At 38.2% G+C, this 17,691-nt stretch overlaps 1 protein-coding gene across 10 annotated transcripts; it reads right to left on the bottom strand.

Annotated features, from left to right (window-relative positions):
• Positions 1-131: 131 nt before the first annotated feature.
• LOC103703776 (mitogen-activated protein kinase kinase 3) lies at positions 132-17,104 on the bottom strand. Of its 10 annotated transcripts, none has more exons than XM_008786751.4 (11): positions 16,738-17,065; positions 15,617-15,776; positions 14,504-14,755; positions 12,858-13,076; positions 12,610-12,747; positions 12,276-12,443; positions 8,323-8,445; positions 6,211-6,318; positions 5,822-5,913; positions 929-1,319; positions 132-409 (listed from the first exon to the last, which is right to left on the bottom strand). In XM_008786751.4, the coding sequence occupies exons 2-10, from the start codon at positions 15,716-15,718 to the stop codon at positions 956-958; spliced, it is 1,566 nt and encodes a 521-aa protein (XP_008784973.1). In that variant the 5' UTR covers positions 15,719-15,776; positions 16,738-17,065; the 3' UTR covers positions 132-409; positions 929-955. The 10 variants fall into 10 exon arrangements, 8 of the variants coding, with proteins under 8 accessions (XP_008784973.1, XP_008784974.1, XP_038982950.1 ...); XM_008786752.4 differs by having other exon boundaries at positions 8,332-8,445; positions 16,738-17,059; XM_039127022.1 differs by having other exon boundaries at positions 15,225-15,776; positions 16,738-17,058.
• Between the last annotated feature and the right edge of the window lie 587 nt (positions 17,105-17,691).

The raw sequence follows: 17,691 nt of genomic DNA, 5'->3' as shown, positions 1-17,691 counted from the left end.
GGGTTGGATCTGGATCCAAATTTAAGACCAGAACAAGTAATCAGATTGGGTTGGAGTCTCTCGGTACCCGATCCAATCCTACCCATTTGCACCTCTATCAGGAACACCTCTTTAAACTTTGAACGTACTTATTTTTCCGTTGAAGAAAGAAACTTTTGATATATTAGTTCCGTGACTCAGTTATTCAATCACTGATCAACATGTGTGTACATCGATTCAATAATAAATTCACCAGCGGCTGCATTCTTAATACATAGAAAAAAAATAGGACGCTTAAAACAAGCTGGCATTCTTCCTGACCTCCCCGTGGTTCCTCGTCCGTCCACAAATTGACCATCACCTACCTGCCCAGACTGCTTCGGCCCTGAGCATGGTCCAAAACTTCTCGTGTTGTCATTTATAAAATGAGCTGCACCGGTTCAAAATATAAAGGATTAAAGAAACTCAAACTCTGTAAACGTAAGGGATTTGTGTTCGATAATAATTTTTCATTTTTTTCCAAGTTCATATGTCAATTACCAGAACCATATGGCCCATTTTCTTAGCACTCTAGGAAAAGCCACCAGTCAATTTCATACACATTAAAATGTTCTGTCACATCCATCAGAATGAAGACTTGAACCCCGAAGAGGGATGCCAAGATTGTGGAGATCCACCATTAAACAAGGGGAAAATCTACTGCTTGTTGCTCTTACTTTCATACATACATTAAGAACTACATGCCTAAAAGAATTATATTAGTCAATTAGAGGACACGTTGCTCCTAAATGTACACAATGGCACTAATAGTAGCAATACACCCTTCAAAGTTCGTAAGGAGATTATTCTAGTGTCCTAATTCAATTTTTGAGGTACAAGGTTAATCAACAGAAAACATCAAGGTAGAATTTCATAAGTTACTAGCAAAAGAATCTTTAACTACACTGACCTTATGATATCACTCCATTGTTTGTTGCTATGTTTGCCGTATGTACAGCTCCTGCCTTACTATGAAGAAGCATCCAATACAACTTCCTGGACCCATTATGAACTGCTCATGAAAAGTCCCCACACGCTTACTAGCAACATCAAGTGATAGTTCTTGCATATTGGGCATTCCTTCGGCTTGCATCCCATTTCCACATATAAGAAAGTGGTTTCCAACGATGAAGGATCCTGACGCACGAATTGCAACCCCGTCTTCCCCATGCAGGCGACACTGAAGCTTCTCCACAACATGCACAAGTTTCTCTTGGGGCCGATCACCTGCTAATTTTCTCCTTATATCTGATAGAATTGCAAATATATCATTCTGTCCAACATACTGTTTTCCTGCGAAGCTGGTGAAACAAATATGTTATATTAGCAAACAGGTGCTGCAGCTCATTCAGTTACATCGACGCATCTGTGCACAATTTAATCAAGAATGCTAACAAAACACACGTTTCCTTAAGGTTATGGCTGGCTGCAAAGCCATATAAAATTCTTTTATATTTGAAGTAAACTCACATGACATTTTATACAACCATATCCATCAAGCTTTGTCCCAACTATTTGGAATTGGCTTTATTCGCCCCTACCGGTCAATCTTTCTTGTCAAGAAAGCATCTCATTTTGTCACCATAAAATTTCCCAAATCCTTCACAATTTCCATGAATATTATGATAGATGGGCTATTCCATCTTTTACATAAAAAATGGAAAAAGAGAACCACCCCTGTTATCTAGTTCTCCCCCCCTTCATTCAGAATTCTTTGTCAATCTCTCTTTAGTCCTTTCTTGCACATGATCGTTACCATCTGGATCAGTTTTCCACTACTTCCCAACTGGTGCATCTCCTACACCTCGAATATACTAGTTCCTCACTCGATTCTCCCTAATTTTGGAATGCATTAGTCAATGTTTTTATAGCTACCAAAATTAATCTTGCTTCCCTGGACCTCTACTGCCAACCAATATGAGATATATAATATTACATAACTGATTGCCATTATATATACTGCTTTATATGTAAAAATGTGTGTTGATTTATGTACGCAGGTATATGTGCCTGCATCAAAAATGCAATTACATAATAGATTGCATATCTTTATTTGTAAATATACTTAACATGTATTAAGAGCACCTAAACAGATTTGACACAAGAAAACAACGTTATCCCCAGCTAACTGAAATTCGTTGTGTTGTTGCCTAGGGACATCAACCAAACTAATTAGTCTTACAACTGACAATATCCATAATGTTGCTGCTGATGCTAGTATTTCTAAATTGGCAATGTACTAGCAAATATTTTACCAGAGGAAAGGGAGCCATGACTAGCATGTAGACACTACTTTGTTATGATGCCAAATCTAATCTGGACACTTGTGATTTACATTTACAATCTACAGTTCCTTTTAACCAAAAACACTATCTACTAGTAATAAAAGAAGAACAAAGACAATCCTTGTGTTAGATCATTTATGCATTTCTATTTTCTCATTTTTTTATATTCACTAGAAATGCCTCCTAGTTGTTTTCGGATGATCTCAAGTGTATATGGTAGCCTAGGTTCATTTGAATCAGAAGCACTATATTTAATTTAATCTCACTGAACATTTCTAATCCGATTAATGTTGCATTGGTTTTATGGATTAAGACACTCAATTTGAGAACCCTTATGACTAGCTCTCTGTCGAATGTCATCCCTTCTCGAGTAGTACGACATTCCTGGCCATGTGATGCAGGAGCCTGGGAATTAGGGCTGCACTGCATATATGTGATGGTTGGCCTTGAAGGATTTAGGCTTTTAAGAAGGATCTCGGGGTTTGCTTCCCAGCACCAGACTTCTGAAAAGATTGGAACTTATTGCAGTACTACAGAAAAGGGAGATAGAGGGTCTTCCTGTAACGGTTGTTGGGATTTAGGGTTTTGTGAATAGTGAGAAGGCTTATGAATGCTTCCTACGAGATCTGTAATCTGAAATCTGTGTTATGGATGCAGGTTTCTGCAATAACAAGCAGATATTTGGACAGTCCCATGAAGTTCTGAGCTTGTGTAGACAGGACACTAGAGGCACATATTACGTGAGAGAATATGGGCGGATGGACCCATTTCACCCCCCTCCCCACTCCCCCCACCCCACAACCCAAAAAGAAAAATAGAGAAGAACTAGAGAAGACATAAGATGCAGAGAGAGAGAGCAAAAGGGAGGCGAGAACAGCTAAACCTAGCCTTCTTTCTTTCAATCAAACTAATTCAAAACCCACACCCAAAAAGAGATTATTACAGCTTTATGATCTAGACATAAAGTGCTAACAACGTCAAATCTTTACTCTTAAACTAAATAAATCTAACCAATTACTTCAAACATAAGAAACACTGAAATACCTAAAAGCCTCTCATAAGCTACTACTAGTATCATGACATTCCCCTGCTATGGCATCATGGATTCTACAGTACCAAGAACAGTAACAGTGACTTGAAGCAAAAAAACTGTAAGTGGAACTACAACTCTTCCTGAAAGCATACCATAAATAGCACCTATGGTACCATGAATCATAATCCCTAATGCTAAAATAACCTCATATCACTGTCTCCAAACAGCATTAAAACCATGGTCGGCAGAACCGTCCCGAACCGCCTGGTTTGGGGCGTCCCGAGCCGTACCGACGGCGGACCGAAATGGTTCCGCCATCGAAACTGAGACCCCATCGCTGAAGGGAGAGAAGGAGAAGGAAAAAGAGGAAAAAAGAGAGTGGGGGAGTGAGGGAGAGGGCGAGGAAGGAAGAGAGGTCGGTCGGGGCCGGCTAGCAGAGACCAGGGAGCCTCCGCCTCCATGCAGAGGCTCTCCGATTTTCGCCGATAGGCCTCTCTCTTCCTTTCTCTCCCTCTCCCTCCCTCCTCGGCTTTCTCTCTTTTTCTCTCTCCCATTCTCCCTCTCCCTCGCCTCTACTGTGTCGGTATTGGGCCGGCACACCACGGTGCAGGGCCGTACCGACCCGTGCCGCCGGGCAACCGGTACGGAGCCTCGTACCGGCACAACAGACGTTGATTAAAACCTTCACTAAGAATGTGGTCTTGCTGGGTTCCATGAAAATATGGAACTTCATATTAAAATTAGAGATCCGATGGGCACAGATCCCATGTCTGACTCAAGTAATGTACCCAAAGAATGGTCCTGCATCTCATGGAAACCTTGGACAAAAGAGTGTCTGAACTTAAACCTAAAAGGCTGTTTCTGAGTAGGACAACCTTGCAGGTCATGGAATTCAAACTTATGTAACCCAGGAGAGACGACCAAAGGTTCATTTTGACCTAGAAATAGTCATTGATTAAATTGGAAGAAGGCAAATTTTGATGTAGGAAACTTCGTCAATCCTCAAGACAGATAAAAAAAAATAGCCAAAGAATCATATCAGGATGTAATCCTCAAAATTACTAACATAAAGCTACAAATGTCTAGTACTACAAACAGTGATTTGCAATACTTTTGTGTGCAGGTTGACCTTGTCACCTTAGAAGTCTGATATTTGATCTACATAATGGTTTATTCTTCCTTAAGAAAAACAACAGGAACATACCCACTTAATGGATCATATCTTGATCCATAAATCTGACTCCATATGATGAGATCACAAGTAGACTATGGGTAAGATTCTGCTAATGCAAGTTTATTTTGATAACTTGCAAAGGAGGATTAGATCTCAAAGATATTTTGGGGTGAGTTCCCCCCCCACCAAAAAAAAAAAAAAAAAAAAAACAAACAACAAATACACACCCAAAGAGGGAGAGGGGGGGGGGGGGGGGGAGTGAGAGAGAGAGAGAGTTGAGCCAAAATAGTTCAGCAAGCAGTTGGCCCAAATTCTTCTGATGCAAAATTAAAGAAAAATCCACATGGCTGATCGTGGTCATGTCTATATTGCCTGCAATCCAAAAATCATATGCTTTAGAAGTCTCTTGCTATGCATCAAATAGATGTAAAACAGAAAATTTTAATGGTAGGATACCATGTTTTGATTTGATCTATAGCTTACAGCATCCAAATTAGTTAAATTTTCGTTTGTATATGATTTAACATGTCTTGATCAATATCAACAGTTCTTGGAATCTTAAAATACATGGCCTGCAATGTACTTAGTTATTATATTGTTACATTCGTTTTGTCTTCAATTGATGCATAGGTAAGAGACATCCAAAGCACACAATATTCTGTTTCTTGGTAATATGGACATCATAAATTATGATCAACAATGTGGAATTTCACTTTTAAAGGGCTATTGTTGATTTTGCACTGGAAATAATAGGTGGCCAAGCACTTTCAGAAATACTTTAGCTTTACTCTATGTATTATGCATGTAGAATGTACATATGCTTTCAAGGCATACCTGGTGCTACTTCTAGTATAAGCAATTAAAATAGCTTTTGGCTTATGCTTAATTGAAGCATCCGAGGGGAGGCAAAAATGGATTATCCAAACTAAAATTAATCCATCTCATCATGGACCAAATCCAGACCATCAAAATTTAATCTTGCAGATTGTATCTGATTCCTTAACCTAGAGCAAAATTACAACTAAAATTGATTTATATCTATCAGAATTAGAAATCTATCAAAATTGGAAATCTATAATATCAAATCCTATTATAACCAAATTGGCCTAAAAAGTGCTTTTGCATTGTGTGTTAAACAAACAATATTAACCAGCAAAGTGTTTGCCATTAAATCATATCACGAAATGCTTCATGAAGAACCCTTTGTAAAGGTAGGAGCCAGACATGCCCACATTGGAATACTGAAATAACAGTGGAAATCCCAAACCACAGCTTGAAATCTTGAAAAAGCATTACAGTGAAGCAAAGTACCTGAAAGTTGAACTTTCATTATAGAATAATTTAGTATGATGCCAAAGCCCATCAGCTCGATCAAAAAGCAAGTAATAGTGTACAGTCAGCATCTGTCATGAAACACAGCCCATGCATCAAAATTTGCAACCAAAGCAGTGAAGATGAAATACTTTCCGAGTTGCATCACAAGGTTTGACGTATAAAATAAAAAAAAAGAACTCACTCAAAGAACTACTGTTGTCATCTATGTATATTACATAGATGCACATACAGCGCATTTTAGCAGGCCTGGCATGTTGAAAACACAACCCAGCACCTCGTCACAGAAACCAAAATTTTGCCATCATCTTATATCTTACAAACAGGTAACTAGAGAGATTACTATTTGAAGGTTACCAGATGCTCACATCTGCTATTTCCTTTAACCTCTGTGTTGGATCAAAAACACTTCGAACATATTCTGCCAAGTCCACATTGGTGTTCTCATATTTCCTAATAAATGGATGCGATAGAAGCTGCAGAAATAAAGCATCAACAGATTTAAGTACCAGAATGTGAAGAAGGAAAACAAAACAGAAGTTAGAAATACAGTAACCTGGACACATAATTTTCTTGCAATGTAGTTGAACATCTAAAATACTCACAATCATAAGAGTCACAAACTCACAATACTTCAGCCCAATTCATGTCAGCTCACCTCCATTGATTTAACTCCTCAATACACATCACGCATGACAGCATGCCTCACACTAAGAGATGAGCTTTCGTGGTAAACTGACAATCGCTCATCTTGCAGAATTGCAGGTCCAATCTTCAAGTAGGGTTCCAGGATTGGTTAAAATTCAGGAGTCCAACTAGAATTTTAGGCCAAAATAAAATTGAACTTGGATCTAATAACAGATTACATTATCTCAAGTTTGGGAAATAGTATATCTCAAGTCATTGAACACTAATTAATACTCAGACTTAAAGGGATTAGTTTCCTTTCTTACCTTGCACCTTTGATTTCTGACAATATCATTCTGCGGCTTCTGCCATTGGGGCCTGACTAATATATTGGCAAAGACCAAAACACTCATTCCTTTCTTTCATCAAAAGCCAATAAAAATGCACACACATCTGCTGCATGATTTAGCCTAACATTCTCAATAAGAGCGGTGACTGGATAACTGGGTTAACTAGCAAGACATACCAAAGCAAGTTTGGATTTTGGGCAGGTGGTGTAGAGGGATTAAACTTCAAATGATTCAAAGCACTCTGCTAGGCCGACGAGAGGTCGGCCTCTCTTGGGCTGGAAGGCCTCCAGTCTGCTTGTGGGCTTCAAGCCCGCTACCGACATCGCCTCCTGCATTGCCACATCCACTCGCTCAGGCCCACTGGCCTGGTCTACAGTGACCATCATTTGGGCTCGGCCCGCTCCTGTTGGCGGATGGTAGCTGCTATCCGACCACCAGCCACGGGCCACCGATAAGGGCAGCATTCCGATCGTCTTCTTGCCGGAAGCAGAAAATGCAATGCTCTTTAGCCAACGAAAATGTCTCAACGTTGTAGTCTAGCTTTCCTCGGGTCTTGAGATCTCGAGCCACCCATTCCGCCCCAAGCTTCGCACGATTATCGCCGTCGACTCTCAGGCCTATCTCAAGGCTTCGACGCGATCCTCCGACAGTTCCATCACTCTGGTGAAACACCTTTGAAGCGTCTTGAGTTCCTCATCGGTGATCCAGTGACTCGTCCAAGCAGGTTACTAGGGACACCCTTGAACCACGTTGGACCAAGTCTGACTCATTTCATCCTATCCCCAGTTCATCCGATCCTCACCGCCGGGAGCCTCTTTTATCGTCTTCAACTTTTGGCCACTCATGAATCCTAGCCAACACTCGTTTGATGAAATAACCCAGACACAGCACAATCCTCAAAGCACTCGCGACTCAGAGCGCGATTCCTTTTGCAAAACTATTAGGATTCGTCCTTTTGACAATTTACACTATGATCCAATTCTTCACAATAATGACCATGAACAAATTATTCTTATCATTGTTTCCATTGGTGGTTCTCCTTATAGTTCTAAAAACAATAAGCTTGTTTCACTGAAGTATTTTCTACAATATAATGCAAAATACATGCTATACAATTGAATAAAGATATCATATTTTTCACACAAGCAAGGAATTGGTGAATTATGTCTATATATAACTGAGAATTCACAACGGACACAAGTCCAAATCAGTTACTAGTCCATAGCAACTTTAGAATAGAGACCGAAGCATTCAAACATGAAACTGTAGCCTATCCTACTAATTCCCTGATACTACTACACGTACTAATCAAAGTGTGATACCCATCCTATTATAACATCACTTAATAGGACATTACATCACCTATCAATCTGCACAATGATACCCATCCTATTATAACATCGCTTAAAAAGGACATGCATCACCCATCAATCTGCACAGATGGAATCACTTCAATGAAGAAATGCAATTTCAGAAATTAAAACAAGGGCACAAAGCATATACTTTTCTCACCTGCTCAGCTGTTGGCCTTGCATCAGCATCTTTCTGCAGGCAAGCCTCAACAAATGAGCAGAACTCTGGTGAGTATGAGTCCTCCGGAGGTGTAGGTGATAGGTCATACAAGATCTGCCATGACACGCAGGTAGGCATGGAAATGATCAACAGAGTAAAATGGAAAATAAATATTATTGATATTCAAAAAGCATGAGATCATCTATCCACTCAATAATGTTAACACTCAAGGTGCAACTGTTGTTGTTCATGAAACCATCTTCATTGTAATTTAACAATTAAATTAGGAAACCATTAAACGTAGTGTCATTTGTGAGCAATTCTATGTTCTCTCTCTAAAGCTGCTTAGAGAGAGAGAGAGATACTAGGGTTCTGTACCTAACTGAAAGGGAATATATTTTATAAATCCTCTAGATATATTTTGACATCCTACAACCATGTACTGATGTGTAGTCTTAAGTGTTTATACACTACATAAGATTATCACCTGCACTCATACATGTTCAAGATGCAAGTTCAAATATGCATTCACACTCATACATACATCAAGTTATTATACATGTACAACGCATATTATTTCGGGCAAGCATTTCTATAAAGCATGTATACTTACCTGTTAAAATTCCGTTCAACATTTTGGGATATGCCACTTACCGGATGGTATTTATGGCATTCAGTGGCATGATGATCCTGGTCATTACTAAAGAGGAAGAATATCATACAAGGGCTGATAAATCTTCATGCTGTTGCCATAGAAATAGGACAAATAGAAAAATGCTATGATACCTGTAGAAAGCATTCACACTTTACATGAAGAATAAAGTGAAATCGCAACAAAGGGAAAAATATCTCGGATGGTTGGACAAAGAAATGAAGGGGAAAAAATGCATGCAACCAAAACTTGAATTGGCCAAGAACGACGAGTTTCTCGACTCATATCGAGAATGCTACGAAGTTATGGCATAAGAGGACATCGAGATGGAAAGAATTAGTGATAGGTGCAGGTGTGGATTATTTAATGGCATAAAGTTTTAAAAAAAGAAATCTACTTAATGAAGCCAAATGTGACATTTCAACTAATGATCTCTACTCGTTGAAGCAGCACTATTTAGGCATCATCCTAATTGTAGTAACATATTAGACAAGTAGCAACAACAGTCATTATGTATGTGTTGTATTCATACATAAGCCATTGTATAATGGTCATAAGAGCTATTATTTGAACTTTTCACTGTTGACCTAGTTCAAATAAATATTCTTAGCCTAAGTCTGTATGCTGATTTCAAAAATATTGTATAATCTAAAAAATGACCTACTCAAAACTCGATGTTATCGTCTTTCATCCCATTATAACAGCCAAGATAAATTATTTTAGTTAAAATATCTTTTCAGATGGAAATAGGTTTGAAGCTGGACTATGAAAATGCGGCAATGCCTAGCTAAAAAGTAACTTGATGGGCTTATAACCTTGTTCCACCCTGAAAAATTATATATATGCTATAACAAAAAAAGAAAATGTGATTACTCAAATGAAAGCAAAGGTGGTGGTAGAAATGGAGAATTTTATAATAAAAAAATAAAAATTTGCACTAAAGCATGATGGGAACAAGATATGTCCAGTGCTTGACATAATGAGCACATATCCCATTGTATTCTAGATGTTCTGCTAGCTTGGAACCAACTGCTGTTCTTCTTATTTACAGTTATTTCTTGTATGCATTCTGTCCATCATGAGGCTTGGGCTCTCAACAAGCACACACATGAGATCATTTTCCGATCCTGCCAGGAAGGTCTGTAACATTGATCTACAAAATTAGGATTCATTCAGAAAGGACTATAGAGCACTGGCAAAGCTTGTTTAGAGGAGCACCAGTTTATTTTAGAGCTTAAAACAAGGAAATTAACCATTGGCCTTTGCTCACTGTCTAAACTGTCTCACAGTTGGCTGCATTATTTAATGAACATCAAAATGTATTAGCAGTTTTCTAAGAAAGTCTAATTGCATGCTATCCTTCTGCAATTCTCAAGATTCAAGATATTTTCTGAGCTCCTACAAGGCTCCTCAAGCCTGGTGCATATGTTTCTAGCACATTCTCCTTCAAGGACAAGTTTATTGGGACATGATCCTCGCTGGTGATGACATCATGATTGCCATCTAAAATTGTACCTCCAACATTAGTTCGACCTCCAACATTAGTTTGAAAGGAAAGACCTTAACTCCCTCCACAACTTAAAACTTGGGCTTGCCTTCCTCACAAGGTATTTGTTATTGCAGTATAAACACACTTTCATTTTAATTATTCATGCTTGCTTAGTTGACAGTGACACTGACATCGTGGATGAATTAATGGAGCTTCATTTGAAGCTTTGTCCGACAAATTGCGAACCACAACTAAATCCTAGTTGGTATCACTAGCTCATAGATGATCTAATCTATATGGCTAGCTCCACGCAAACAATTGCACCCGCCACACTATACGTGGGCCAGTTTATTATTTCTCTGCATTTTCTTCATTCAATAACCATATTGCACATTCTTTAATATATTACAGGGGCTTTTAGTCTTTTGCTCTTCTATTTTGATTGTATCCAAAGCATTGAATATCATTCATGCTAATTGAGTTGATGATTGTACTAAAGAGGATCAAGTGATGATAACCAAAAGGACAATCCAAGGGGATGTCCACGACCCAATATCATACTGTTCTAGGGGTTACTAAGTATAGGTCTTGTTTAAATGGAAGGTTCAATGTACATCAGAAGTGTTGGTTCTTGATTTTAAATTGATGATGTTCTAAGTCATGCTTAGATATAAGATCCACATAGGGTTCATATTATTGATTCTTGATTTTATTATAGTTCAGGTTTTAAGTAGTAATGAACCTTGAGTCACAAGTTGTACCATCTCTAAATTATGGGGGCCTACAACTTAAATAAGAGGGCTTCATATATGCTTCGTCATTTCAGTAAGGGCCCTAACTCATAAATAGAGGATGAAGTGATGGCAAGCTTGCATAAAAGCAGACCCGTAAGAGGGCAAACAGGATTTAAATGTTTTCTCAGGCAAAGGAGCTGAATAACAAAACTACGCGAAATCAGTTACAACCTGTCAAGTGGAGGCTGGAAAAATCAAAATAGACAACCAATAAACACTCCAATAGAGAGGAAAAGAGGAACTACTACTAGGGGAAGCAGTTAACTGGAATAATATGAACATATGAAATCATGGCGGTCTGACTGCTAACAATTCATGATTTCTTCAAGCTAAGTGCCACAAATTGACCAAGATGCTTAATTGTTAAGTTGAAATCCAACATCCATCAATGAATCACTAAAGCGAACTCCTCACTACATCAGGTACAGAAGTCTTGTTATGTGCTGAGTTTTCGTAACAGATTCTCAAATTGTTTGATTCTAGACATGGGTCATATAATACTACAATTAAACCATAGAGATGAACAGCAAATGACGCAGTCTTAGATAATTGATTGCCTGCTTCTACTAAAAGTACACAAAGATCTTTGCTTATATGTTATTTGGAGAACAAGTTGAAAAGATGCAATATTTTTTGGACTCCACCAAATAGGTATATGGCAGATAGATGCAACGCAGAATGGCAACCAAAAAGATGACTACCAATCATACGACTTAAAAAAAAAAAAGAACTAGTAGTACCTATCATGTTCTCAAACTTAAGCTTTTTCAAAAAACTATAAGATTTTCCTTGGATTCAAAATCCACCAATATAACTATTCATAATAGATTGTTGATGACACCTATTTGACTATTCAAAAAGTGGTGACAGTTGTATTGCTTTAATATAAGAAACTATTACTTCAAATGAATCAGAATAGCAAATGTAGTTCAGAATGAAGGCATGATTGAGAAAAATAAAAACGAAGAAAATAAAAAACAATAAGAAATTTTACCAAACACTATTTTACCTGCAACATAAGATTGGCAGGTCCTTCGTTTGCTGTATATGGAAATTTTCCTGTGCCGCATTCAAATATGGCTAATCCAAGGCTCCAAATGTCAGCTGGGTATGAGTAGTTCTCATTTCGAATTCTCTCAGGTGACATGTAAGTAACAGTACCAACGAAGGTAGCACACTGTCAGAAAATATGGAGAGATGTTACAAATATATACCCTTAAGTTCCACGTCGAATAGAAGTCAGTTGCAAAAAAGCAACCCTTTAAGAATCAAAGGCTTGGAAAGTGATCATATTAGAAGAAATAAACTCAGTGATTACTAGTATTGTACGAGAGATAACAGACCATCGCCATTGAATTCTCTAAGCCTGCACTTATTCCAAAATCAGTAATTTTCGGCTCCCCCTTGAGATTTATGAGCAAATTTGCAGGCTTTATATCTCTGTGCACTAGATGTCTTGTCCCATGCAAGTAGCTCAACCCCTTGAAAGTTAAAACATCTAACTGATCATACAGATAAATAAATAGGGCACAACATAAACTAATAATAAGCAATTATGGAAACAGCAAATACAAAAAAGAAATAATCTTACTCGCAGCAATTTTTGAACCATATGTGAAAGAACTGGCTCTGGTATACATTTCTTCACCCTCAAAACATCTGCAAGTGAACCCCCATCCATGTATTCCAGGGCAATACTAATTTGTCCTGAGTCAGGGGAATAAAATGCTCCATGGAATTCAACTAAACCCGGATAGCAAGATGCCTCACATAGTGTCCTTATCTCATTAAGAAGTTGTTGCCTTTTCTCCTTTAAGGGGTAAGAAAATATGCATAACTAACCAATATGTTGCATTCATCATAACTTTGAACTTCTCTAAGTACTAAATATGGGTGACTAAATGTAACATCCAGCTTTAGATGTCTACACATGCAACAAAATCTCTAAAAGAATGAACAGATTTTTTTAAATTGAATGTGCATGATTAATTGCATGTATGCTTATACCGAACGATACTGAAAAAGAAAAGACCAAAAATAACAGTATGGTGTCCGCTATGATCACAAGCAAGCATGTGCATACGCACACATATCTTCGGGCGCGGGGGCGGGGGGGGGGGGGGGGGGGGGGGGGGGGTGCGGCGGAGTAAGAAAGAGAGAGAGAGATGATATGCAAACAATTCACCTTGCATTGAGAAGATTCAAGAGCCAATAAATGACACAGTTGATGCAGATGAAAAGGTTCTAGAGGCAATGTTGGTTCCTTATTTTTCAAGTAGGGTTTGCACATGGAGACACACTATATTAAAGCTTAGCATTATCAAGCAGATGAGCAAGGAATTTTGATGCATTAGCCCCCCTTCTTGACACAATTCCAAAACAGTCCCATTTTCTTATGGAAAGGCATCCATTCTCTGATTTTTTTTGTGAAAGGAAAAAAAGCCTCTGTCAATGAAATAAACATTGAATTTTGTTGATCTCTTCCATTTAAATGGTTATTTTAACCTAAAACCCTTCCAATCTAAAATGGACCCTTCTAACTTTTAATGGTAGTACTTTCATTTTCACTTAAACCGTGTCCCTGCTATAGTATACAATTTAGTTCATGAGAACTGTGAATCAGCAACCATATGATGTACGTCATGGGAGGCTTCTGGATCTAATCCACAGCTTGTTATATGATCATGGCTTAACTACCAGATCATTTACATTAAAATTAGTTATAGTTATTTAAAAGAATGATTGCAAGGCAGCTAATTTTTAGTTAGATGAGAGGTGTTGATTTCTCTTGTTGACCAAAAGTTAGAGGCCCAATGTCTCTCTTTTCTTAATAAAAAGGGGGACTGTTTGGGGATCGGGTTGAAAAACGAGGATTACTGTGCAGCAAAAGGAAGTTCTCATGAGCAAAAAGTTAATCTGCTACATTTTATGGCAATAACTAAAATTTGATCAAAGGTATCTTAAAAGAACTTCTAGGAGTGAAGATGAACTTCTGCAGACATATCAGGGATTTGACTGCTCCTCACTACAGGTTTCAACTTTGGGTAGTTCAAGATATTTGGCTTGTATATGACATGTATAAGACTGAAGTCCTGATGGAGGTAGTTGGTCTTTAATGATTGTTTAGGAAATAAAGAGCTACATGTGAGACCAACTTAAGTGATTCAATATTAGAAACCATGGATGCAGTTTTAAGCTGGCGCAAATATGGAAAGAAACAGGAGCAAAATTTTAAACCTTCTCAAATACGTTTATCTTCTTCAGGGCCAAAATTCGGTGAATGGGTACATATATTGCTCTCTGAACTACACTGCTTGCTCCACAACCTATGGCTCCAAAAATATGCATATCACGAGAAGCACATCGATACATCTTTTCTCCTTCCACTTCATCCACTATTCCTGCAGTACGCTTTTGCAGACCTAGTTCATTAATATTGTACACTCCACATGATCTGCTCAACAAGTTGACTGTTCCACCTTCTGATACCTTCAGAACACCAAAAGTAATTTGTTTCTTTCTTATCAAAAGTAATAAGCTGTGATTTAGATGGTAATATGTATGGCACACAATGAGCACGTTTCTGGAAAAACTGAAGCATACTGACTTATATTTAAAAGAGATATCTATTAGTGTCAACGAGCACATGATAACATGGATATATTACACATCTTAGTAAATGTAGATAGAATAATGTTAGAAGCTTGTATTGCCAAAAAAAATTTTAAAAAAAAAAGTTGAGCAAAATTCCCTATCCATGTTTAGCATAAAGAATAACAAAAGAACTTAGTTTTTTTCGGAAGGAAAATCCACCAAATGAGGCTACCTTTGTAAGAGGAAATGGTGCGCCAATCAGTTTTGTGTCATCTATTTACAAGTGTATTACCTAGTAGTGCAAATTCTATAGTCAAAAAGGAAAAAAGATAAATAAATTAAAAATCAAATTAAAATAATTGACCTTAATCTTAAAGCAAGGAAACCTCGTTTTTTCCATTTTTACTGAATTGGTCGGAGCGTAGACGAGCGAGCAGAGCCCAGGAAAGTTTGCCTTATTTCTCTAGCAAGCATTGTAGATGATTAAAATCTCATAAGAAATCCCACACACATGCATTGCGCACTTAAAAACTTGCATGCACACATGCATACATGAGAGACTATACTTCCTCTCTTTATGGGACAAAGATTAAAGTTTCCACTGTAACACTGGGGGAATAAATTCTAAGCAAGAAGACAATGCCCTATCCAGTATGTTGGCGACATAAGCTTGGCAAAGCATTACTTGGTTTTGTTTCTCGATGTCAACGTAGAGCAATTTTCTAGAAATTTGATTTTTGTACTGAAATACTTAACCATATATGAGTCACAAGGATCCAATGGCATCCCACTCAAGGGCCCTTTTTCTGAATCAAATAAGGGCTCTAATCTCTTTTTCAGCTCCTCCAGGCCAGCCATAATGACTTATTATCACTCCAGTCTCAGCTCATAATCAAACGCAGAATGCCGATAATCCCTAGGAGAAGAACACGGGTAAGTATACACTGCAACTTAATCAAAATTTCACATTGTCAGAGTTAGAGCGATAATAAGAAAGTGGCCATAACCATTACTAGACACAATAATTAAAATGGAAATTTCAGTAGGATTGATTATTGTTCTACAATCAAATCACAAATCAAACAAAATCACCGTCACCACAAAATATTGGTAAGTTTTCACAAATCAATATTCATTAACCATCATCAAAATTCGAGATTCTGCGTAAGCGGGTCAAAACCAATGATCAGAAAAGCTGTAGAAATTGGAGGGAACTAATTAAATGGGCTTGAGATTTTAAAGCACTAATAAGGAAAAGCAAAAAAGTATGTACACTAATCTGAAACAAAATTGTTATTGCTTCAAATTCTCTGCTCGTTTTGTCCCACTAAAATGCAATGGACTCGCTACTCTCCACTTTAGCGACTATTCACATAGAGGGGATTTGAGAACTGTCGAATTTCCTAAAAGCCTTTTTTCTTGAAGCACATCTAGTACGGAAAAATAGTCAATAATTTGCACTGGCCAAGATTAGACAAAAAACAAACAAGAAATAAGGAAATCCACCATAACCATTCTTCCTTTCTAATATCTCAAATTCCTAGAAAGGCTAGAATGCTTCTATTCTTTTCTTCTTTTTTTTTAACTACTCGGAAGTTTTCATCGCAATGTCCAAATTCTTAAAAACAAAAGAAAAAAGAAAAACAGAAACCCATAAATCACTGAACTCATTATTTTATGTTCTCAGTACATAACAAACGGAAACGAGGGACGGAATCAAGGATACAATCGGCAACCAATTTCCCATCAAAACAGATAATTTTAGTACGAGATCACACCTATGAGCGAAAAAGAATTCAAGAATTGAAAAAAAGAGAAAAAATCGATAGAAAGCAAACTTTTAGGGGAAGAAGGACGCCGTTCTAAATAGTGCTTACCGATAGAAAGCGGAGAAAGGAAGTCCAAAGATTAACAATGGATTTGATCGAATTGAGATCATGCTCCGATTCCGCTGGCAGCCTCCGCGCTCGTATTTTTAACCCCTTCTCTTATTTCTTTTTTTAATAAAGAAATCTTTACCTCGTTTCATGTTTTAAATCACCGGATATTGAAGCGCTTGGCCACGTGTCGGTCGCCCCTCCCGAAATGGACCGCCGAGCGCCTGCCACGATTACCGCCAATGCGTGGTATCGCATCTCCCGTTCGCGTGCGCGCGAAGATCCGCGCTACCTGCGGCTCCGGCATCAAGAGTCATGCCCTCAGGCGAGAGAGCGCACGCAGAAATAGGCGTGCTCGGACTTCTCCGGAGGAGTCGCCGCGGCCACACTGGTTTGACACATGGAAGCAACACGCGGCTCTTAAAGCTCGAAAGTGGAAAATTGCCGAGCATTGCTTTAAACGGAACCCAACCTTTTCTTTTTGTTCCTCTCACTCCTTTCAAATAGAACATTAATTGGGTGGGAAAAGATCATGCATTTTGGTGATAATTGGAACCAAATCCGCTGGCCCAAGTCAAATTCTTTGGTTTCGGTCTGACTATAGCTTTAGAGAATAAGCAATCCCAGCCAGATCCTTCATGTTCAGAGATAACTGTAAGGTTATAATCCTGCCAACGAGCCCGAGAAGCAGATCTGCATAACATGTATGCAAGTATCTTACCAAGAAGGAAGGAGATTACAAAGTGACAAATAAATATTTTCTTATGAACGGAAGAGTCATGGAGGTATTTTGAAATCAACGTATACTGTTTGAGAGGAAAGAGCGGGTATTTTGAAATCAACGTATACAATATGCAACTGCCATTTGTGATCTCTCTATCTCCATGCATTGAGATGCCACTGTGATATATATTAACCTTGCTAATGTTGGGACATAGATTTCGAAACGGAAGC

Source organism: Phoenix dactylifera, chromosome 6 (genome assembly GCF_009389715.1).
Source record: "Phoenix dactylifera cultivar Barhee BC4 chromosome 6, palm_55x_up_171113_PBpolish2nd_filt_p, whole genome shotgun sequence".
NCBI classification, from domain to species: Eukaryota; Viridiplantae; Streptophyta; class Magnoliopsida; order Arecales; family Arecaceae; genus Phoenix; species Phoenix dactylifera.
This window is presented reverse-complemented; position numbering and strand designations above follow the sequence as displayed.

Excerpts from the sequence above, each read along its gene's own strand:
- LOC103703776 (XM_008786750.3), bottom strand. The coding sequence starts at position 14,914 with ATGTGCTCGTTGACACTAATAGATATCTCTTTTAAATATAAGTCAGTA. Across the intron at positions 12,444-12,609 it reads TAGAGAATTCAATGGCGATG|TGTGCTACCTTCGTTGGTAC; the intron begins GTCTGTTATCTC and ends ATTTTCTGACAG. Across the intron at positions 5,914-6,210 it reads GGTTAAAGGAAATAGCAGAT|ATGCTGACTGTACACTATTA; the intron begins GTGAGCATCTGG and ends GTTTCATGACAG.